General features: G+C 57.5%; 4 protein-coding genes and 1 non-coding gene across 5 annotated transcripts; 4 read left to right on the forward strand and 1 right to left on the reverse strand.

The window, feature by feature from the left end:
* Window positions 1–161: 161 nt before the first annotated feature.
* On the forward strand, window positions 162–3,881 carry THITE_2118892 (uncharacterized protein). The gene is made up of 5 exons (XM_003655268.1): window positions 162–525; window positions 582–611; window positions 681–2,115; window positions 2,169–2,726; window positions 2,789–3,881. The coding sequence occupies exons 1-5, from the start codon at window positions 281–283 to the stop codon at window positions 3,491–3,493; spliced, it is 2,973 nt and encodes a 990-aa protein (XP_003655316.1). The 5' UTR covers window positions 162–280; the 3' UTR covers window positions 3,494–3,881.
* Window positions 3,882–12,690: 8,809 nt separating this feature from the next.
* Window positions 12,691–14,133, forward strand: THITE_2090493 (uncharacterized protein; the record flags this gene model as incomplete). The annotated part of the gene is made up of 3 exons (XM_003655269.1): window positions 12,691–12,747; window positions 12,814–13,666; window positions 13,748–14,133. 3 exons carry the CDS (start codon window positions 12,691–12,693, stop codon window positions 14,131–14,133), a joined length of 1,296 nt encoding a protein of 431 aa, XP_003655317.1.
* Window positions 14,134–15,289: 1,156 nt separating this feature from the next.
* Window positions 15,290–15,361, reverse strand: THITE_t121. Its single transcript has one exon. It is a non-coding gene; the product is annotated as a tRNA-Glu (tRNA).
* A 1,365-nt stretch (window positions 15,362–16,726) lies between these two features.
* THITE_2090495 (uncharacterized protein) lies at window positions 16,727–19,399 on the forward strand (the record flags this gene model as incomplete). The annotated part of the gene is made up of 1 exon (XM_003655270.1): window positions 16,727–19,399. One exon carries the CDS (start codon window positions 16,727–16,729, stop codon window positions 19,397–19,399), a length of 2,673 nt encoding a protein of 890 aa, XP_003655318.1.
* A 560-nt stretch (window positions 19,400–19,959) lies between these two features.
* Window positions 19,960–21,738, forward strand: THITE_2118894 (uncharacterized protein). Its single transcript, XM_003655271.1, has 2 exons — window positions 19,960–20,707; window positions 20,795–21,738. Exons 1-2 carry the CDS (start codon window positions 20,442–20,444, stop codon window positions 21,429–21,431), a joined length of 903 nt encoding a protein of 300 aa, XP_003655319.1. The 5' UTR covers window positions 19,960–20,441; the 3' UTR covers window positions 21,432–21,738.
* Window positions 21,739–21,748: the final 10 nt, after the last annotated feature.

A 21,748-nucleotide genomic window follows, 5' to 3' on the forward strand; every position in this document is an offset into this window, starting at 1 on the left:
GTCAACAACGTCGTTCCGGCTGACCTCCTCCATTCTAGTACGGCTCGGGCACCGAGGGCTCTCCGTTGGCAACCCACGACATCAGTCGTGTGAGCTACCATGTGAAGAACATCGACAGCTTCGCCCAAGCTCTTCAGGAAGTGAGTCAGATCCTGTGTGCCCGCGGCGGTGGCAGCCTCCATGGATGTCGCTCCTAACGTGAGGTGCCTTGAAGTCCGCGAGCAGGGCGTTCCCGAACCGCGGCCGTGCAACCCAGAGGTACTCCAAGGTGCATGCTCTCATGCTCCACTGGGGTTCTGATGACCTGTTTGTGCTGCCCGAGCTTGAGGACCTGGAGAAGTGCCTGCGTGAGCACTACAACTATGAGACCGACATCTTCTCCATCCCCTCCGAGAACTCCCATCTGGAGCTGATGCTCAAAATTGGCGACATGGTCAAGAAGCACGAGTCCGAGGACACCCTGCTAATAGTGTACTATGGCGGTCACGCCCGGATAGACGAGTCGCGTCAAAGCACCTGGTGCGCGTAAGTGTTGTGTGTCCGCGCCTCCCCCGTCGATACCGTCCCCTGACGCTCAGCAGGAACCGGCGTCCTGGGTCCCCGTGGCTCCAGTAGGTTCACCCCACCATCCCTCCTCCCCTTCCTATCTTCGCAACTCCCGGCGTAACCGTGTTCAACAGATGGTCAGCCATTCAAACTCTCCTCGAACGGTCCGTCTCGGACGTCTTGATTCTCCTCGACTGCTGCGCCGGGGCCGCAAGCGCCAGCTTCCCCACCGGCCAGAGCATCACCGAAACCATCTCTGCTTCCAGCTGGGATGCCATCGCCCCCGACCCGGGTAGATATTCCTTTACGAACGCCCTGATTGAAGTCCTCCTAGAGTGGCGCCAACGGACGTTCTCGGCCGCCATGCTACATGCCGAGGTCCTTGCTCGCCTGAAGCATCCGCGCCCAATCCTCATCAATGGGAAGCAATTTGAAGCGCGTTCGACCCCAGTCCACTTCATGATGACGTCGAACCACAAGGCTCCCAGCATCGAGATCTGCCGACTAGTCCCTCCCAACCGGCTGCCTCCATCACCCCCGAATGAGTTGGCCTTCTGGAACCGCCCGACTCTACCGAGGATGATCGAAGGGAGGAACCCCGCCGAGCCGTACCCTCGTGCTCCCGATTTCCGCATTCCCGCCGCCTCGGACCCCAACGAGGACGAGCCTCACGTGCTCATCTCCTTAGCCCTTGAGGATGACCAACGATTAGATCTGAATGACTGGGAAACTTGGCTGGCCGCGTTTCCCGCCATTGCAAAATACGTCAAGGTTCAAGGCGTTTTCAAGAGCCACTCGACTCTGCTCTTGTTATCACTGCCCGTGATGGTCTGGGACTTCCTGCCTGACGATCCCGCATGCTCTTTTGTAGCCTTCATCCGGTCAAACAACCTCCTCCGACCTCAAACCTCGGGCTCGGAAGCGGCGGCAGACTCGCGCGTCCATGTCACCAGCGAAGGTCCCGTATCTACCCCGATGCGCGACGACGCCGAGTCATGCCTGTCGGGCACTACGTATGGACCGACAGAGAGTTTCAACCTGGCCAGACGGGGCATCGTTGGCCCCAACATCAGCCGAAACCCATCTACTGCTTCTGCGCCATACCGAGACCCGCCTGCGGACTACAGGTTGCCTCAACGGGCAGGAACATCGGGAGGAGGTTGGCCTGAATATGCCCCCGCGGACGTGCTCTCCCAGCCGGGACCGAGTGCAGGACTGAGAGTCCAGCCATCAATGGGCAGTCTTGGCGGGTCTCTCCGGAACGTGCCTTCCACGGCTTCTCTGGCCACGCTCGAGCGACGCCAACTCGGCCCGTTGGCTATGTCAGCTGCCGCCGGCCACGATTTGCCAGCGCCCGGTGAAGGGATAACAAGAACAATGATCCTCAACCAGTCGCGGAGCTCCAAGAAATCCGTCTTCTTGTCGGATCAGGACGTTCCCCAGGGCCAACAGATGGCTCCGCACGTCCTTCGACGCCTGGAGTATTACTTCCAGAAGGATCCGGACCCAAGCATCGGCGTGGTGGAACATCTCGCTTCGAATCTTGGTGTCGAGACGTCGGATATCCACGTAAGTCTGCGCGCAAAATACTGCATAGGAACGGCCCTTGCTGACGGGAACAGGTGTGGTTCCATCATCGTCGGGAGCAGGAGCGGATGACATACAACCTGCAAAACCTCAAAATCGAGCACCACCACGGCCAAGCCCAGGATGGCGCCGTCCACATGATTCTCCCTGGTCATCTGAACAGGCTTCTCGAGATATATCCATCCAAGGGCGTCTTGCTCGTTGACCTGCGATCTTCGACAGACTTCGAGAGGTCGCACATCCACGACGCCATCAACCTCCGCGCCCCGGTGAGCTTCGTCGAGCATACCTCGCTGGAGATGATTGAAGACACCTTCATGGACGACCAAAGCCGGCGCAGCTTTAGCAAATGGTCTCAGTTCAAGTGCATCGTCTTCTACGACCGCGTCATCGAGTTCGACTGGGAGTGCCCCGTCGCTGAAGCCTTGTACACGAAGTTCAGGCGAAAGGGCTGGCAAGGCCAGTGCTTCATTCTCAAGGGCCATTACCGGGAATTCTCGGCATCGTTCGACAAGCACATCAGCGGCGCGAAGATGACCGGTGAAGCCAAGGAGTATCTGGACAGTCTGCGACAGCAATCCAGCCCAACGGAGGTAAGCTGATCAAAATCCCGTGGATCCTGCGCTACGATGGAGCCTCACACCATATTACACAGGGAGAGGCGCGTAGGCGAGACGAGGAGTACCGCGAATTCTTGAACCTATTTACACTTCAGCACCCTGTGCCGATAGTCGACCTCATCCCTGCCCGGAAGCTCGAGCGGTTGAGGGCAGTGGAACAGAACCAAAAGGAGCTCGAGGTCGAGTTCGAGACGCGCTTCCCAGCACTATACAAGAAGGCGCAAGCAATGCGCCCTGCTCCGGCCATGGACGAACCGCCGAGTCCAGCGCACCCATCTCCCCCGCCCCCATTCTATAGAGATCTGCGGACGGGCCAGTCGTTCAAGGATGTCGACTGGGCAGGCGCTGGGAAAGGTGACGAGGACGATTTCACTGCCAGGAAGGCAGCCCTGGTTGAGCCGCTTGCGAGTGGGCTGGAGAAGATGCGCGATGCCAGCAATCTACAACGCGCAGATTCCACAACATCCTCCCGAGGCCACCATGAAGATTACCCGGAGAAATTCAGGAGAGACTTCTACGCTGATGATTACGAGCACGACTTCGACGAAATCGATCCCAAGAGCGAGGGCTTGAGGAACGATCCCGGATTCCAGAAGGCCGGAGCGCCGAGCCCTGCTGGAATTGAGCCCGGGACGGCTGTGAAGGCGCACGAGCGGGCGGGAGGTGAGGACACGTTGAAAAAGGGGTCAAAGAAGCGGCCACAACTTTGGGGTCGGCTAAGGAGCGGCGCCACAAAGTGATATCTGTCAATGAGAAGGAATGACGGAAAAGCTTTTGTGTTTCTTTGGATACCACAACATTTTTGCATTTTCTGGTCTTTGTCTGAGGCCACTTTCGAGATTCCAACTGGTGGGAAGGCGTTTGGCCATGTACATGTATTCCGTACACCTCTCCTTTCGTTCCAATACCCGGGGCTCGATTGCATAGCGAATACCTGCACAGTAGCAATTCTGCTTCTTCTTTGTTTACTGAAGTTCATACGACAGGTAACTAGGTACACGAATAACTGGCATAACCACGCCTCGTGCCTTACTTCGCTGGTCCGCCTGTCCCTTGACAACCCCCTGTTTTGCCCCTGAGGGTAGATTAAGCACACGCGGCCAGGCCGAAGCGAAGGCAACGTCCCGGTCCCACCGCACTGCTTGGCAGTTTGCCCGGAGCAGCAATGACGTTCCTCAGTCAAAAAAAGAGAGCAGCGACGGTTGCGAGCTGACCCCCACTTCCCGACCGAGTTCCCAATGTGACCGCGTGGCGGCCTGTTATTTCCGTCAGGACACCGGCATACGCGGCGCGATGACATGACTTGCGGCTGCTATACTATCATCCTACTAATGTAGAAGCGAGACGAGAAAGTGATTCACGTCGGAGTAGTTAATTATCCTCGCCTCACCCGTTCATCTCCGCCTGCCCGGCCGTCTGCGAGCGAGCGAGCGAGCGAGCGGAGCGCTTGATGCTGATGCTGACGCTGAGGCTAGGGGTATCCCAGCAGCACGGGAAGACGGGACGGGATGAGATGCATGGATGGGCATGAGGGCCCCGCCATCCCTCGCGGCACGGAGATAACTACAGTACACTTACGGGCTGGGTCCGTCTTTGCCTTGTTTTGCTTCCAGTCTGTGCGGAGCACGGAGTACGGGGCCGGGCCTCGGTAAAAGCTTGTCAAGATCCCAGATACATAAACCTGTCATCATCACAGCCCTGGAGGAAACGTCACGGGCCGGCCTGTGACAGGGGGACTGCGCAATAATATCTCGCATCGGCATGGCATGTTATATGCAAGGAGGTCGCGACAGCGTGGACATGGTCCCTTACTACTACACACACACGCACACACACATGCACACATATGCAATACTTGTACGGAGTATGTACAGCAGAGACGGAACCTTGTTTTGGAGCAGGTTGTTGGTCACGGACTTGTTGTTCCCCTTACCTGACAGACTTGTTTTCCAACCGGCGGTTGCCGTCACGCTCAACCCAGGTCGGGCCCGGAGTTGTCGTCCACTCGCCTCGTGCCGAGTCGGACCGCGGGCGGCAATCAGCCTGGACAGCAGGCTAAATGGCGAACATGGGGACATGGTCTGTCTGTCTGTCTTTCTGACTGACTGCGTAGCTATGCCATCTCGCCTGTTTCTCACATCCGCTTTTCCTTTACCCCAAGCTGGCCTGTCCTTGTCACCCCCGTCTGAGCAGTCATGCTCATTGTCATGACCATGCTGCTGACGCGGGGTGGGATTTGTTACGTACTATGTACGGCTTATTCGGTATACATGTGCCGGTGGTCAGATAACGTCAATATATGCTTGGTTCTGTCTTGATCGCGTGGTTCACTAGTCGGTGTGAGGGTGAGGGTGCAACCGAGTACCGCTTCCCATACAGAGTACGGATTACACTACCATCATACGTATAGTCAGAGTGCACCACATCAACAATTACCGCGTGCGTTAAGTCGCATTCGCAATCCGACACAGGGGCCTCGACCCGGTTTCTGTTGAAGGGCCATGACATAGTGTATATGTCCACGCCAATCACGGATTATGTGATTATGATTTGGGGTGCGGTATACTACAGGCTCACCGGAGGTGTTTAAGGACGGGACAGCCCGGCTAATAGTGTACATACCGGTCATGCAACATGTATGTACACTACATGCACCTGCCGACCGTGGGATCGAATAGAATGCCGACTGATTAACGGCTTTTGTCTCCCGTCTTCTGATCTTGGCTTCTTGCTCCTGTGTGCATGTTGACAGGCCACGGCGCTGACAGTTGAGAACCCAGGACGGTGTCTATACAATGTTGCTTGAGAATGATAGCCAACGCTATGAAACGTGGAGTGGTATATCCGGCCCGGTACAGTAGCACGCAAGAGTGGCACCCCCTGATGCGCGCCAATTATATGTTGCGTACGCAGGTAGGTGACCATTTCTGGGGAGAACCGCCGCGATCATTGCCTCCACGCCTCCGCAGTAGTATTCCGTCCAGTGATCCAGCCCCAGCTCAGCTATCGGAAGCATCAACTCACCGTGTCTCGGTTGACAGACATCCCGACGGCGGACCACCTGCAGCCGCCCTATGCCAGCCAGACAATCTCTTGGTCAGTGTGCCGTGTGTGTACCTCCGTTGATCTGCCGCCTCGAGCTTCTGCGGCCAGGCTTCAGCAGACCGTCCGTCATATTTCCAGCGGCTACCCGGGAGGCGCCGTCTTGGCGGCCCGCGTCAGTCGCCGTCACAGTCACTGGACAACAAGGCCCCGGACGATTGTTTTGTGACACCATGGAGTATGTGTCCATCCGAGGAGACTCTCCGATGGCGAAAGAAGCCGTAGCCGATGGTTGCAAAGGCGCACTCGGTCGGGTCTCTTCTCCACTGACGGTGTAAGATGGCCCCCGTGTCCGGCGGCGGTGGGATGTGTCCATCCCTGTTGTTGACCGGGGGTTGATGGCCAAAGCGTCCCAACCTGTCAAAACCGTTTTGACGGCGGGGACCCAAAGATCTGCGGGATTCCTCGCTTAGGCAGGCCGCGGCTTCCGATGAAACCCCTCGAGCGCTGCCGCGCGGCGCCGTGTCCCCAAAGAAGGCCATCGCTCCGGGACATCCCCGCCGGCGTTGTGCGGCCAACATGCACGTCAGCCAGTCTCGGCAAGGTATTGCGTGGCCTGATCTTTCATGCCTGCTGTGTTTCCGTTTGGTCTTGAGAATTCAGAGTACGCCGTACAGGGACGGTAGCGTTACCGCAGGAACCGGCATTCCCTCCGGCGTCCTGCATGAGAAGGTCCGAGTGCCTTGTGTTGAGAGGTTAGGTAGGTAATGTCGACGGCATGCGGGGGGTAACTAGTACAGTATTTCGGTGTCGAAGTCCAAAGAGAAGGTTGGTCAGCGGGCCTCTCCATGTTGTTTTTATCCTGCTGTTATACTACACTAGTGTTAACGTGCGGACGACCGTTGAAATTGACACGTGAAAGAAGCCTTCGGAGATCGCTCCATGGATTCCCCACGCCGCTCGAGGCTAGCCGCGGGCCGCGAGAGCCGTTGCCTGTCAAGTTTTGTTGACATCGCGGATCAGGGCCGTGGCTTCCCCACAAGACGAATTCTGGTCGTCGTTAAAGAGGTCCCGCCAAGACTAATTTCGGAGACTGCCGCGTACAAGTAATTACAAATCGGCAGGCCGCGACGACTTCGAGCAACATCAACAACAATCGTAAAGACTCGTCGTAACAACTTTATAAAAACTCAACCAATTCGAAAAAAAAAGAAAACGAGGATAACCCGCACCTTAACTATAACCCGTATCCTAACTTTAACCTAAACCCTAACCAACGGGGGGCTAGCGCGGTCCCCCGTACCCCCGGCAAACTAACCCTTGGCGATAGAGCAAACGCCTTGGCGATAGTGGCTACGTAATAACGTTGTAAAAACATAGCCGACAATTGGCCGAAATTAGTCTTGGCGGGACCTCTTTAACGTCCACCCGAATTCTGGGCTAACCCATATCGCGTAATTCTCGCGAGCGATCTCGGTACGTGCATGCGGCTGTATTCCGTATTTACTGTAACCAACGGTATTGGCTGCACAGTACGAGAAATCTCGCAGGTCCATCGAGGTCTTGCATGCATCTTGAGTGTGCCAAGTGACTTTCCCCCCTGAGTCCATGCAGAAACGGGAACCTTATCCGCGTGCGACGTATGGAATCGTTGGGCAAAACAAGCCTCGTGACGAGGCAGGGAAGAGAATCAAAAAAAGAGCAGGACCGAAGATGCCCTGTCTCGGTTCCATGTCGGGCAGCGGTGCCGTTCGTGCGACAGCCCTCTCAGCCCGGTCCTCAGGGTACCCCCGTATGCCAGCGGAGACTCGATATCTGTTACCAGGAAGAGCAGTGCTGAAAGTTACCTCGGTCGAGAAGCCGAGTGGTGGTCTCTAATGCCTACGATTCAAGGAGTGATCATCTGGTACTTGAAGAAACCCTCGCAGAGTCGGCCTTTTCTTCCGTTGCTCGTCGATGTTCGAGGCCATGTTCGCGAGATCCTGCCCGGGATATCCATGCGGCTTTTAGTTGTAAGGCTCGAAAGGACAAGGGTTTCGCTAAGACTGAACAAGCCTTCCAATGTCTAGGTACTCCCTCGGCCCCACTCACTTGCCCGCAGCCCAATATCCAATATTCCCGCCGGGCAAGGAGGACAACAGGCTTCATTTAAAGAAAATCAGACCATAGTGACATGTGCCGATGTCAAACCCTCCTCAAATCTCCGTCGGCATCTCCACTTCGCTCCCTGGCGATATCGCCAGATAAACAAGTTCAGGACGAGTTATGTTTGTCTCTCACAGCTGTCCATCTTCCAGGCACTTTCTCCCAGATCAAATGGTCTTCCTACCCAAGTACCTGCCTAAGTAGGGTTCTGTAGAGGATATGTGGGCTCGCACGTCCTGCTGTGTCGGCAGTGTAACGTGAGTTCCAAGACACAGCCGGCAGCATGCGGCGTGGTGGCATCCTCATTTTTTTTTTTTTTTTAAAAAAATAAAAAGGGGAGAAAATAAATTTAACTAACAACCGCTTCGTTGCTGGCTCACCCCTCTGCACCGCGCTTCTGCAGGAACCAGCCGTTAGAGCCGCGGCAAAGTAAGCGACGACGCGCCTTCCGTTCACTATCACGAAGGTATACCATGTCAAAGAAGCCACTGCAGATACGATAGCATTGTCGCTGCACATCCTATGTACACGGTACATACACACACGCATACTAAACATGGATCCTGCTCCCACCCAGCACAGCTCAATGTCTTGGTCAGCATTCTGTCACGCGTGAGGAGGAGGCCAATGGTTCTCCCGGACTTTGCTTGCACTGCGACTTTCCGTCGGTCGACAAGATACTGGCTGTCTAGTTCGGCGCGCGATGCCGTATCTGGCCTGTTGCTCCGTGCGTGCGGGCTCGGGGGGTGGGACGGAAAGCCTGGCCGTGGAACCGAAGGAGAAACCTTCCCTTCGCTGGCGTTTGGGGGTGTCGGTACCTGATCTTTACCTGCTCGCCTCCCGCCAAAGTTCCGGTATGTCAGGTATCAACAATCGGCCCCCATCAGGCGTGGTCGGCTTTCTTTTTTCCGTTTCGCAGTGGTTGCGTGTCTCGCAAACGGCCCTGATACGCGGAAGGCATCGAGAAAGCTACCACCTACACTACTGTGGTAGTATAGTAGAATCCGTGCTTCGGAGAGAGGAACGGCATTTGAGACAGGGACCCGAACCTCGACATCAAACCTCGGTCGCCCTGCGATCCGGCTTTCTCTCCCGTTGCTTTCTCTTCCCTTGCTTTCTCTCCCCGTTGACGAATTCTTGCTTTGAGCGCTGAAACCCTCCCCCACTCCCCGAAGCGAGGAAATCTACACGTGCAAGTGATCTTTTTATCATTTCTCATCCCTGCAATATCAGTTCCAAGCGGCTTGCGCTTGTCACCGGGACCCTGCAACCGCGCTTTGCTGTTCTGGGAAGCTCTCGAGCAGGGGCCCCCGAGACCAGGCTCCAATATTCCGGGGCAAAAAAACGGTTTGACAGAGCCGACCGTTCGATCAACGTAAACCTCATCCACCTGCTCGCTAAAAGACTTTCACTACACTACACTAGCTCTCGGCACACCTTCTTCTTGTGAGCAAGAACATCCCCACTGTTTGGCTGCGGCTCGTTCCCGTGACCGGAAATCCTTATGCGCCCTCCCGGCCTCGCGCACGAACTGGACTCAGAAGGGTACCAGCAGCTCGGCTGGGGGGATACCGGCAGCAACGTGCGTCGCACCTGTTTTGTGAATGTCCCCACGAATATGTATACCGCCGAACAAGGAAACATCGTCGGGTGATGGAGTGGTGGGGAAAGAGGCCCGTACTGTGGTGTAGGTATCTCGCCGAAGGCAACGCAACTCGGAGGTTCGTTCGACTTGGGGGTTGCGTTGCACCTCATCCTCCCCCCGTGTCATCCCGCTGGTCGGGTCCCAACCCTCGTGTATGTCCCTTCGCGCATGTGTGAGTGACACGCCCGCCCCCACCGCCGCCGTGTCAAGCGCGCGATTGCGTGCAGTTAATCTCGTATGTCAGCCTCTCCCGTCGTCAGCGAACTTTGCCGTGGCACACGCTCGATTCGGCACCGATAAGGTCACAGCAGCCACATGCTGTCCAGCCCGATACATTGCCACGAATCTATGATACGCCAATGCTTAAGTAGAAGGCTGGTGTATCCGGGTTTCTTGACCGCTGCACAGTAACCTGGAGACAGACAATGGAGCATCCTCGGACCCAGTGATGACTGGAAGGTCCCGGAGGCGACGCACAGAGAGTGTGTGTGATGACACCGCGTTGCAGAACGGGGGACACAGCACATGGCAGCCCGACATGACAGCGGCTTCGGGTCGCACGGCAGCATGTAGCTTTTGTCACTTGCGGTTTAGCCATGTCTTGGATGCCAGATCTTCGGCGGCACAACCTGGATGATCTGACAGGCCGCGGTACGCCTTCGCCGTTGCACGGCACCCTTTGCTGGTTGGCAAAACCGCCGCAGGCCGATCCGACGGGAACAACCCATACGACGGTATACGGCTGGGCGTAGCGTCGTGTTCGGAATATACGGCAGGCACATCGGCTGGTCTTCCAGGGCCCCGCTCCTGGCTCCCGGTTTTGAACGCTGATCTTCTCTGCCGTGAGCAGCCGATCTGCCAGGCTGATGGTGGCGGGATATTCAGCCAAGGTACAGCAGACGTAGTTATTGCTTGATCAAGAAGCTGCGTTGTCGAGGGTCAGTCCTTCGGGAGGGCTGGGCTTCCAAGGCTACGCCACTTTGTCACAAATCAGGGACCACAAACTCTGTGGCGACAAAGCCCAGTGCTCTGGTTCAAGGCCTGATTGGCTCGAGTTTGTGGTGTCACCGAGCAAGCGGGAACTTCTCACCGCCGATCCTGTGATACAATAATAAGAGAGGGGCGTCTCACCGAGCTGCAGTGTAGTACGACATCGGTGATGACGGTGACAGTGGTGGTGATGGTGGCCAGGATCGGGTCATGGCTGTCCCAGGCAAGAAGGAGGATCAACAATCCACCAGAAGCGGGGAATCAAATATGCAAGTCACCATCGCATAGCCGATTGTTCTTTCAGACGAAACCAGAGGACTCATTGGGGGGTGGGGGAAGGGGAGATGTCTCCTCGACCTCCCGACGCTGCGGGTCTGTCACGCGGCCGCACTGTCGGCCCCACGGACAGGACATGCACCAGAAGAATGTGCAAGTACGGTAGTTAACTAGGTACATTAAAGCTAGCCTTGGCCGAGATTAACAACCTCTCAGGTTAACGAAATACACTACACTACAGCACGACCCTACCCAGTCCCAAGCCGATACGGCCGAGCGTACCAGTTGGTTGGGTCCTGGGGGGTGCCATCTGCTTCCGGGTTGTATTCTACACTACAAAGCGCGGGGGCAGTACACTGGGATCCCGTAAGGATTGCTTCGGAATATTAACTAACGATAAGGCTAGCGGTTCTCAGGAAACAGTGATCCAAGATCTTGGGCTGACTGCGTGTATGTACATACCATGGGGTGGTGCAAGATCAACTCTTCGGGCGGTTCAAGGCGTGGGCGATCTGAGACAGTACTCGCACGGCCTGGCTGGCAAAAAAGGAGGCGAATAATACCGTAAACATGGGTAACATCGTCTTATCCACCATTGCGTGGGGGACATGACCAAGTCCCACAAGGCGGGGGGGGGGGGGGGGGGGGGGTTGCTCTACGCTGTGCATGGCTCTTCGATATCGAGTAGGCAGTCTACTCCTTACTTGGTTCATACACGGCACTAACTACACGGCACTAACCGAGCGCAGAAAGCCAGATGCACACCACCGGACACCACCATCCCCTTCTCTGCCCGCGTGCTCACGCTCTCGGTCCGACATGTGGAGGCCAAATCCCAGCAGCCCTTGGACTCTCCGTCGACAGCCGTCCTGCTTGAAAGAGCCCAAAGAGTAGACATGTAGACGATCTTCGGCAATACATGTAGATGACCAGTTCTCTCGCAAACGCACGTAGTCAACGAATGTACTGTACCTTACACGTATCCAAGTACACGCCACGACCCAGGACATGCAACCTACTCCCTCGCCAGCGTCTCACTGCCGCTGTCTGTCTACTTGTTTAGTGAGTACTACGACTATGTATGTATGCTACACTAGGAACATTTTACATACCTAACTACCACTCCATTACTGCATGCGTATCCCCCTTGTCACTATACTAGTGTAGCCTCGGGGCCACAGCCGAGCCGGGGCGCGGAAGCTACCGTGGCCTGCAAGTGAACGGCGAACGGACGGGGCAGGCCCTGTCAACGTTGCTTGCGGCATGCCGTCCCAGACGGACCCGGCTTCCGTGGTGGCCTGCAGGGTGCCTGCCTGCCTCCGGGGCATCCTGTACACTACACATACACTACTTGTACACTTAGTGCACAGTCGGGCGCGGAGATGAAGACCCCGGGCCCTGGTTGAGCCTGCTTGCTTCAAACCTCCTCTCATATCTGCTGGGAGAAACAAGATCCGCTCGAGCTGAACGACGCCGAGACCCTGCCGTGGGAGGGTTTCAAGTGAGACCGGGGTCCCGTCCGTGTTTGGTGGTGGGCCTACATTTACACGATTGCAGCGCCCGCGTGCGTCGGACTGGCAGAGCGAGTCTTCAACGGGACGGCGCCGCAGGCTACTCATCCATCTAGTCGAACCTTGAGGACTGGAACGTGGGGACATCGAGCTCTCTCCCGCCTCCTACACCTCCCTCCAGCCAGTGCGAGCATCGATCTCGACCCGAGCAGACTGTCCCCCCTTCGACCAGGCGGGTGAGCATTCGACTGGCCGCTCGAGCGGGCAGCTTCCGCCCCCTCCAGCGCCATCCCCAGCGTCGTCTCCCGCCTGTTCCAGACCCGTCACCATGACGGCGCCGCCCAACTCCGGCATCACCAAACCGCCGCTACCGCACATCGACGAAGTCCGTTGTGCTGGTCCCCCCTCCTTCACCCCCTGCACGACGACAATCAGCTGACCGAGCCCCAAGTTATTCGCATGCAGCAGCTACGCCGAGACCCGACCGCTGGAGCTCCGCCACGGGGCGCGCCGCCCGCCAGCACCCGCCGAGCCAGTGCACGCAGCTAGCCCGACGGCGGCCACCGCGGGTTACTACACCCACTCGCGGCCGTCCGACCTGAGCCGGTACCGACTGTCCCCGCGGGACAAGCCAAGCGGAGAACACTGGCACCACGTCCCGCGGCAGTACGTGCCTGCCGGCCCGGCCGAGAATCGCCCCACGCCGCCGCTACCGCCGCCGCTGTCCATCCTGCCTCCCGCCGCACCTGCGCCCCCGTCTCCCGCCCAGCTATGGCCCGGCGCCTCGGCCCACAAACATGGAGGAGGATACCGGCAGGACGAGCCGCGCCGGCGCAGCCACGGGGGTCCCACCCCGAGCCCCAGCCCCAGTCCCGGGCATGGCCCCGGGTACACTCAGGCAGGGTACAGCCCGCGAGAGTATCACGAGCGAGACTACCGCGGCGGGGGCCACAGCGACGGGTACTATCGCGGGGCGGCGCCCTTTGGAGGCGGAGGCGGAGGCTACAGAGCAGGAGAAACAGGGGACTATTTCAGCGCCGGCGCGCACGGCCCGAGCGGCTACGGACAGAACGGGTACACGCCAGCACCGGCCTCGACTCCCGGCGCAGCAGCCGGCGGGGGACAGCTCGGGAAGGCGGCGGCGGGTCGCGATGCGACACCACCCAGGCTGGGGAAGAAAAAGCGGCCGAACCTGCCGAAGGAAGCGGTCGAGGTGATGATGGCGTGGGTCGACAGCCACATCGAATGTCCATTTGAGCGCCAGGATCGGCCGGACCTGGTGCAGCGGACGAAGCTGGAGGAGAGTGAGTCTCTCATCATCCCTGGCGCTTGATCGCGGTACGCGAAAGAAAAATATGCAGCCTGCTAACTGGGGGATTGCCCAGAGCGAGTGACTGACTGGTTCACCAACTTCCGCCGCCGCAAGTGGCGCCACTACCGCGTCGAGGTCTACGACCGCCAAGTCGCGCACTGGAAGGCCGCCGGCCGCGCAGCGCAGGAGGAGGCAGATCGTTCGATGGCGGCCGCAGCCGACGCCGCTCGCGACCCTGCCGAGGCCGAAGCAGCGCGCCGCGCCGCCGAGGCAGCCATCCGTCGCGTCGCCGAAGCCGAGTCCGCCCGCTGCGCTGCCGAGGCGAGCCGGCACCGCGCGAGGGTGGAGCTGGAGAAGTGGCAGGTGGAGCAGAGAACGAAGCGGGCGGAGAAGTCGGCCAAGAAGCGGGCTGGCTTGTTGGTCGATGAGGAGGACGATGAGGAGTCCGAGGAGGATTAATGAGTTTGGGGTTGTCCTTGTCGTCCTCTGCGTCCATTTCTCTTTCTGTCTCCTGGATACTGGCATCGGATGGAAAAAGGGGGGGGGGGGGGGGGGGGGGAACGGGGACAAAGCATGGCTGGCCCGGGCCGGGCGGTATGGATGGGCGTCTCGGTTGTTTGGCGGCTGCGCATGGGAGTGGCTCTGAAAACGAGCTGTTGGCATACTTTGGGCGTTTGGCTTGGGTGCTTTGCTGATTGGATTTGCCGATGCGTGTATGAGGGCATCGTGGCTTTAAGAGTCTGGAGATCCTCGCCGGCCAGGCAAAGATGGGTCACTGACTCACTGGGGCACTCGCCGGGTCTGGAGAAGCATGTGCCCGACCTTCCCGGGAGCGTTGACCTCTACCACGCCTAATGAATGTAATCGCTGTGAGCATCGGCCCGCAACAAATGGTTGCCTGGGTAGACTTATAGACTTACTGAATGTCATGGTCTCCAACGTCATGGGAAGAGGTGCTCATGCGGCAGGCATGGGCGGCAACAGCCGCATGCTGCAGTCTCTCCTCGCTTCCACCTCGAACTGGTGTGGACGTCATATCACGGAGCTAACTTTCATGATGGTGTCCGCCAGGGGATGGCGCTTCCCACCCGAAGTTGGAGTGGTAATGCGGCTCACCCACGAGGTAGTTTCCACGGTGCATGCCCATCATTGGCGGCATGACCAAGACGGCAAACGGCGATAGTGCAACGGTGATAGTGCTCGGACAAGTGGACCTCCACAGTGGTAACCGAAGGAACGGCGCAAGTTGACACTGCGCAAAATGTTGGCAGCGAGGACAAGTTAACATCGCCAGGCATAGGCACGGGGAGATCGAGGATCGAGGTTAGGGGTTGGGATTCCGTCACTGCGGATCAGCCCAGATACCGCAGCTTGGCCACCTAGAGGTGTGCACAAAAAGGGGGAGCTGAACCCACAGTCTGATGCGAGGTGCTGGGGCAGAAACAGTCTGGACGGGCAGAGTAATGAGGCAGCAAGGTCAGTCGAGCCTGCTCAATTGAAAGATTTATGTGCCCTTGAGAAACAAAAATCAGGAATACGCCTCCTCTGGTCCAAACCCGCAAAAGAGAAGCGGCGGTCGGTGTGCCGACCACGGCACATGGGGAGATGTGAAAACCTCCGATACGGGGAATCGAACCCCGAGCTTCGCGGTGAAAACGCGATATGTTAACCGTTACACTATATCGGATTCTGAGGTGCGGGTCTCCAAGAAAAACTCTATCTTAACTGCAAAGGAGCAAAAGGCGCACGTGATCTTGAAGGTCCCTGCTGCGCTGGAGATCACGTGCTGCCGAGTTAACATCAGCATTTGGCATTTGTCTTCCTTCCTGGTTTGGCAAGTTTGTTGATTCTTGGATTTTTCGTGAGCTCAACACTAAGCCGCTGGACCAGGGCATGCACGGGAAGAGCGTCAGCCGCCTCCCCAAATCTTTTCATGTTCCTGATTCAACATCCCATCATGCTGCACGCTCGCTCGCTCGAAGACGGGACGAGCCATGCCATGAATGGTTTGGATGGCCTCCAGCCGACTGGCCTTTGCGGGTTAGGGTTGCGAGGCCTGCTTCTCTCCCGAGTATCAAACCTACCCTCGTCTGGCACATTGCCACGAAATGCTTCTACCTCGTCGTCCCCAAACCATGCTTCCAGGCGGCAGTGGCCGTGAAGGTTCCTCACTCTTGGCCGAACCACTTCTCTGTCGCCGAGGTGCCCCCCGGGCGACTTCTATTCCATGGCCGGGTTCTCTCTCGCCGACCCCTCGAGAGAAACCATTCAAGTTGAAGACGGGTGCAACAGGTGCTCTTGAACTCAAAGTCAAATATCATTTCTTCAATACCGATACCGAGCCGTCCGGGCTCTGAGACACATGCCGAATCTCGGACTTTTCTGGCATTTCGAACGTATTGCATCTCGAGTTGCGGAGAGCAGTACTTAACTTCCGAGTACAGGGACTTGATCGTTTCCTTCCGTGCCTTCCGAGCAACTTTTTCTACATTTACTGGCTTGCTTTTTTCCTCCTCCTCTTCTGTTTTCTTTCTTTTTCTTTCTTTCTTTTTTTTTATTTTTATTTTCTGCTTTTCCTCTCGTTCGCCCTGCTCAGCCAGCAGACTCGCTTCTTACCTCGCGAGTCTCCTGGGTGCCTTCTTGCTCAAACCAAACCTCTATCCGGACTTCGTCAACCCTTTACCTTGAACTCGTTCTTTTCTTATCCATCTCATATCTACTCAATACCTGTGATTTTGCCTCTATGAATATTCTCCGTCGCATTTCCTCGTCCACTCCGTTAGGAGCGCTGAGATTTTGTGACGGTTCAAAAACCTCCGGCACCGCCATATCAGGTAGGTTCCTCGTCTTCACCGGACATTGTCATGGATGCTGAAGCGCATAGGGAGATAACATAGGGAGATAGAATTCCGGCGAACCACGAATACCCCGAATCAAGGTGCCAAACACTTACAAAAAGTCGATTAGAAGGCGCCATATCGGTGAGTTTAGACAGACTCGGCGACCCGCATTACGTGTCGACAGACGCTGGCGTCCACGCAGCGAAGCAACCATGGCGTCAATAGCAAGGACGCCATCATCCAGCCAGTTTGCTGATCTGCTTCGCTCCCCTGGCGCCCACGACACCCCCGGAAGGCAGGCGACCATTTCGGCAGAAATGGCGCAGCGGGAAGCGAAAAAGCAGCGCCTGCGCGAACTCAGAGACGCGCACGATTACGTGGGGATCATCGTGAACCACATGCGCAGACATTACACGGCCGTCGCGCCTCCCCCGTGGCTCGACCTGCGCGTCGTGGCTATGCAGTTGATGAGGTCGAACAAGCCAGGCGCAAAAAACGCGGCCTGGAGGAGTCTGCGGGAGTCCTTGACGAGGATTCATGATTGGAAGTCCGATCACGCCAGCTGGCGGCAAGCCGTACAGGCGTCGAGGATGCCCTACCTTGGTTCCAGATCCGATATCAAGGCCCTCGAGTTCATCAACGCCAAGGAGGCGTGCCTGCCAAAGTGCTTCATGCGATATTTCAGGTTGGCCGAGCTTGACTTCCTGCTGGAGGCGGAGCCACGCAGTCACCATGAGATTCCCGACTTCTGGAAGGGTGCCGAAGTCGACGACCCCGCGTGGCGCGACGTTTACATGGAGCGGTCGCACTATAGTCGCCATCTGCCGTTTGACGACGATTTAACTGACCTGGTCTTGAGCACGGTATGTCAGAAGGGCCAGCGCGAGCCTGAGCAACCCCCACCCGCCTGTGCTGGGGTTGCGGACGACGAGGATAGAGGTGTCGCTTCTGAGGAGACCGGCGAGGCCAAAAAGCCCATCAAGTCGACGGCTGAGATTGAGGAAGGCGGTGTTGCGGGCCTATGGGAAACGGAGGTCCAGGCAACCATATCCAGGATCGCCGACACGGTCAATGAAACTCTCGCGACCGAAACCGTGAGGCTGCTGGGTAAAAGATGCAGACAAGAGACCGAGCCGGCCCAGGGCCTCGAGAAGCGGCAGAAAACCAGGGACGAACCCTCTAACCTGCAGAAGCCGATCAACACGACGACCGAGGCCAGCGACGATGACGGCCTCCCCGCGCCACACGCGGCCAGGCCAGCTACCGCCAAGGATGACAAGCGCTATCGAGTGCTCAAAACAAACTACAAAACGCTAAAGGATCAAAACCTTCAGTTGGCGACGCTGTACAGCAAGCTCGAGGTTGACAGTAATAACCTGAGAGGCGAAATCGAGCAGGTGACCACCCGGTGCAGAGACCTTCAGAACGAAAGTGACTCTTGCAAGTTGAACCGCTACGATCTGATCGAGAGATGCGGCCAGCTCGAAGAGCGAAACAAGATGCTCGGAGAGAAGAACGAGCAGCTATCGGTTCAGATTGAGGCACTGACCGTCGATACAAGGAAGCTCGAGGGCAAGATTGGTCAAATATCGGCCGAGGCAAGTGCTCTGGCGGACGAGAACAAGATCATGAGGGCTCAGATAGTCAGCCTGATGGCCCGAGTCGACGCCATGGAGCAGGTCGGGCCACCGCGGCCGCAGGCACCAGTTGGCGGACAAGATCCCCATGAGCGAGCTGGCAGACCGCGGGACACGGCCGCGGGGGAAGGACAAACGCATCTGCGGCATCACTTTATCCTGGACGGCGCCTCGGAAAACAGAGTCGTCTCAGAATTGCAGGACACTGGACGCGCCGCAGCCGTCATGCCATCGCCGCACCGACAGTCTGACTGTCGGGTCAAACAGGAGCCCGATGGAGAGCTGGCGTTCTCCCAGGATAGCAAACAGCCTCACGTTTCCCAGCCCCCAGCACCGCCGCGGAGCCGGCAGCGCGCAACCTCGCGATTCCCCCGCGTCCTCGAGATGCCCACGTTCGATCCCGATTGCTACCCGACACTGGAAGTTCTCCGCCACCGCGGACCATGCTCCAGCCACCAATCTCGTCCGACAACCCGCCCAAACAGCGTGCTCGCCACAACCGACGTCTTCACGGCACGTCCGCTCTACGCGGATACCGAACCCATATCCTCCGTTCCCGCTCAGCCGCGAACCCTGCTCGCACCCATTACCAAAGCACAGCTACCAGACGCCGCCACCCCTCCAGTTTTCGTCCATCCTCCCCCGGCTCCATCCCCCCAGGCGGCGGCAAACAACCCCCTCTCCCTCTCCCTCTCCCTCCCCACCACCACCACTACCACCGCGCATCCTCAACCACAACAACCACGGCCCGACCACCCACAAACCCAAACGACAACCACCACTCCCGACCTCATCACGACCACCCGCCCAACCCCTAACCCACACCCAACCGCGACCCCGCCCCCCCAAATCGACCCCAGCGCCTCCGCACGCGCGGCCGGGGTGCAGTGCGCGCGGCCGGGCGAGCCGGCCGAGGAGTTCCGGCGGGGGCTGGGGGATAAGGACGTGCTTAATCTTGAGTGGGGTGTGCAGGCGGAGGCCGCGGCTAGGGCGGGGGTGAATGCCAAAGAGTATGGTGATACTGTGGCGGATGCTGGAGCGGAAGCGGATGTGCGCGCGGCTGGGCTGGGGGGTGGACAGGCTGGTGAGGGCACGGGTGAGAGGGTGGAAGGGGGGCAGATGGAGATGGAGGGTATGGGCGTGGAGGGCGGCAACGGGACCCGCGGAGTGGAGGGGGCGATGGCGGTGGGCGGTGAGGCGGCGAGAGGGGCCGGGGCGGAGGAGAGAGGGCATTTTGTTGTGGGTTAGTGGGAAGGGGAGAGGAAATGCGGTTGCGTTGTGCGGGGATTTATGGGGGGAAGGAAGGGAATGGGAAGCGGATTTGAGCCGCGGGCTTGGGCAGACAGATGCTGGTTGAATTGAAGCACTTAGTTCTCGCACTTTGTGTCGTTGTCACTGCTGAATGGGAGGCGCGTGGTTTACAAACGAGTGAAGGAAGTCAAACAACACTGAAAAAAAAAAAAAAAAAGAAAGAAAAAAAGAAAAAAAGGGAAAAAAAGAAAGAAGAAAAAAGAAAAGAAAAGAAAAGAAAAGATGAAGAAAAAATGAAATGATGAAGAAAAGATGAAAAAAAAAATAATAAGAAATCAGAAAGAGAGCACGTATAGGAAGTAAGGCAGTGAGAAAAGAGGAGAGAAAGAGAAGTTGAAGAGAAGGAAAAAATAAAGTAAAGGGGAGGGGGAAAAAAGAAGAGAATGAGAGATAAAGAGAGAAATGGAGCATGCCCAAGAAAAATGAGAAAATAAAAGAAAAAAAAAAAAAAAAAAAAAAAAAAAAAAAAAAAAAAAAAAAAAAAAAAAAAAAAAAAAAAAAAAAAAAAAAAAAAAAAAAAAAAAAGAGGTGGGGGGGGGGGGGAGGGGATGGCAGAAGGGACTATAGCAAGGAAGACGAGTGGCAATAGAAGAGGGAGAGCAGTTAAGAATGGTAGTTAGTTGAAGCAAGAAGAGAAAATGCCATGCCCCTAACCAAGCCCAAATTCTCAGACATGACAAAGCTGGGCAAATGTGAACCCTGACCCCCAACGTCGTCTAGCCAACCTTGTGTCACACAGAAAACCAAACGTTCTCTTCTTAAACAAGTTTGGCTATTACGTCGGAGACGAGAAGAATGGACAAGTCTCACGGGTCATGGGACCGAAGCGGGATGTCCCGGATGTGCCGGGTTTGTCGCCGGACCCCCGGTCCCCACCTTCCGGGACTTGAATGAGACGATGAAATGCGCCATCCAGGATCACTTCCCTGTCACCTCCGTCCCTCGGCCATCAACTTACCTCAACCCCAATGCGCCCAACATGTTCACCTACCTCCTCGCTCTCGTACCGATCCTCCTTTTTTTCTCTGATCCCATCAGCCAACTCTTCTCCTCCTCCCCACCCAAGCTCCGCCGCCTCCCGCGTCCGCAGCTCAACGAAGAGCTTTTAGCCCTTGAGGACGCCACCTTGAACTACACCTGCCCCGACAGCTCGTACACAGTCCACGTCTTCTCTCGCGCGCCGCTCGTGCTCTACATAGAAAACTTCCTCTCCGCCTCCGAACGCCACCATATACTCGAAATAAGGTATGTACATACCCACTTCCTGATCCTTCCCCTCCCAACCGACCACCCCCGGTTCAACCGAACAAGACCACCCTGACTCGTCGCCAGCGAACCGCTCTACGCCCCATCGACGGTGACGCACGACGCGGGGCGGAGCACGGAGCGCGCGCCGGCGGTGCGCGACTCGGAGGTGGCGGTGGTGCCGCGCACGGTTCCCGTGCGGTGCGTCGAGGACCGCGCGCGCGCGCTGCAGGGCTGGCGCGCGCAGGTCTGGCTCGAGCGGCTGCGCGCGCAGCGCTACCGCGCCGGCGGGCACTACGCGCACCACTTCGACTGGAGCAGCGGGCGCGGCGGGTGGGGCCGCGTGGGCAGCTTCATGGTGTGGGTCGCCGGCGGGGCGGGTACGGGGGATGATGCGGGAGCAGAGGGGGAGGGGAACGAAGGAGGGAGGGCGGCGGAAGAAGGGCTGGAAGGGGGCGGGACGGAGTTTCCTCTGTTGAGGTGGACGGGGGATGCGAGGTGGTGCGCGTTTGTGGAGTGCGAAGATGGTGAGAATGGGATGGGTGGAGGAGAAGAGAGGAAGGGGGTCGTGTTCAAGCCGGTGCCTGGGAATGCGGTCTATTGGGAGAACTTCATGGCGGACGGGTCCGGGAGGGGGTATGAGGAGACGTGGCATGCTGGGCTGCCCGTGACGAAAGGCGTGAAGGTTGGGCTGAATATCTGGAGTTGGGGGCGAATTGAGTGAGCGAGGAGAGTCAGGGGTTACGTGTGCCAAAGTAAACATTCACGTTGCATGCCCTAACTGGAGATAGGAATTCGGGCCCGTGGACCCCAAGTTGTTGTGGACACGTACGCTATGAAACAGCGACTATCGATTCAGAGGGCATGCAATGCTGGGAAATAATCTGCAAGGTCGTAACGATGTGCCGTCGCATGTGGACGATTGATTGTGCTTGCGAATTCTCGATGACGCAAGGCGAGCGCTTCACTGAGGCTCACGAGACCATCACCAGGCAGCGACTTGTCCCGACTGCGTCACTGCAGGGCGGCACTTTTCAGCTT

This window comes from Thermothielavioides terrestris, chromosome 4, assembly GCF_000226115.1.
Source record: "Thermothielavioides terrestris NRRL 8126 chromosome 4, complete sequence".
Taxonomy (NCBI): domain Eukaryota; kingdom Fungi; phylum Ascomycota; class Sordariomycetes; order Sordariales; family Chaetomiaceae; genus Thermothielavioides; species Thermothielavioides terrestris.

Excerpts from the sequence above, each read along its gene's own strand:
- THITE_2118892 (XM_003655268.1), top strand. The coding sequence starts at position 281 with ATGCTCCACTGGGGTTCTGATGACCTGTTTGTGCTGCCCGAGCTTGAG. Across the intron at positions 526-581 it reads CGTCAAAGCACCTGGTGCGC|GAACCGGCGTCCTGGGTCCC; the intron begins GTAAGTGTTGTG and ends GACGCTCAGCAG. Across the intron at positions 2,116-2,168 it reads TCGAGACGTCGGATATCCAC|GTGTGGTTCCATCATCGTCG; the intron begins GTAAGTCTGCGC and ends TGACGGGAACAG.
- THITE_2118894 (XM_003655271.1), top strand. The coding sequence starts at position 20,442 with ATGTTCACCTACCTCCTCGCTCTCGTACCGATCCTCCTTTTTTTCTCT. Across the intron at positions 20,708-20,794 it reads CACCATATACTCGAAATAAG|CGAACCGCTCTACGCCCCAT; the intron begins GTATGTACATAC and ends ACTCGTCGCCAG.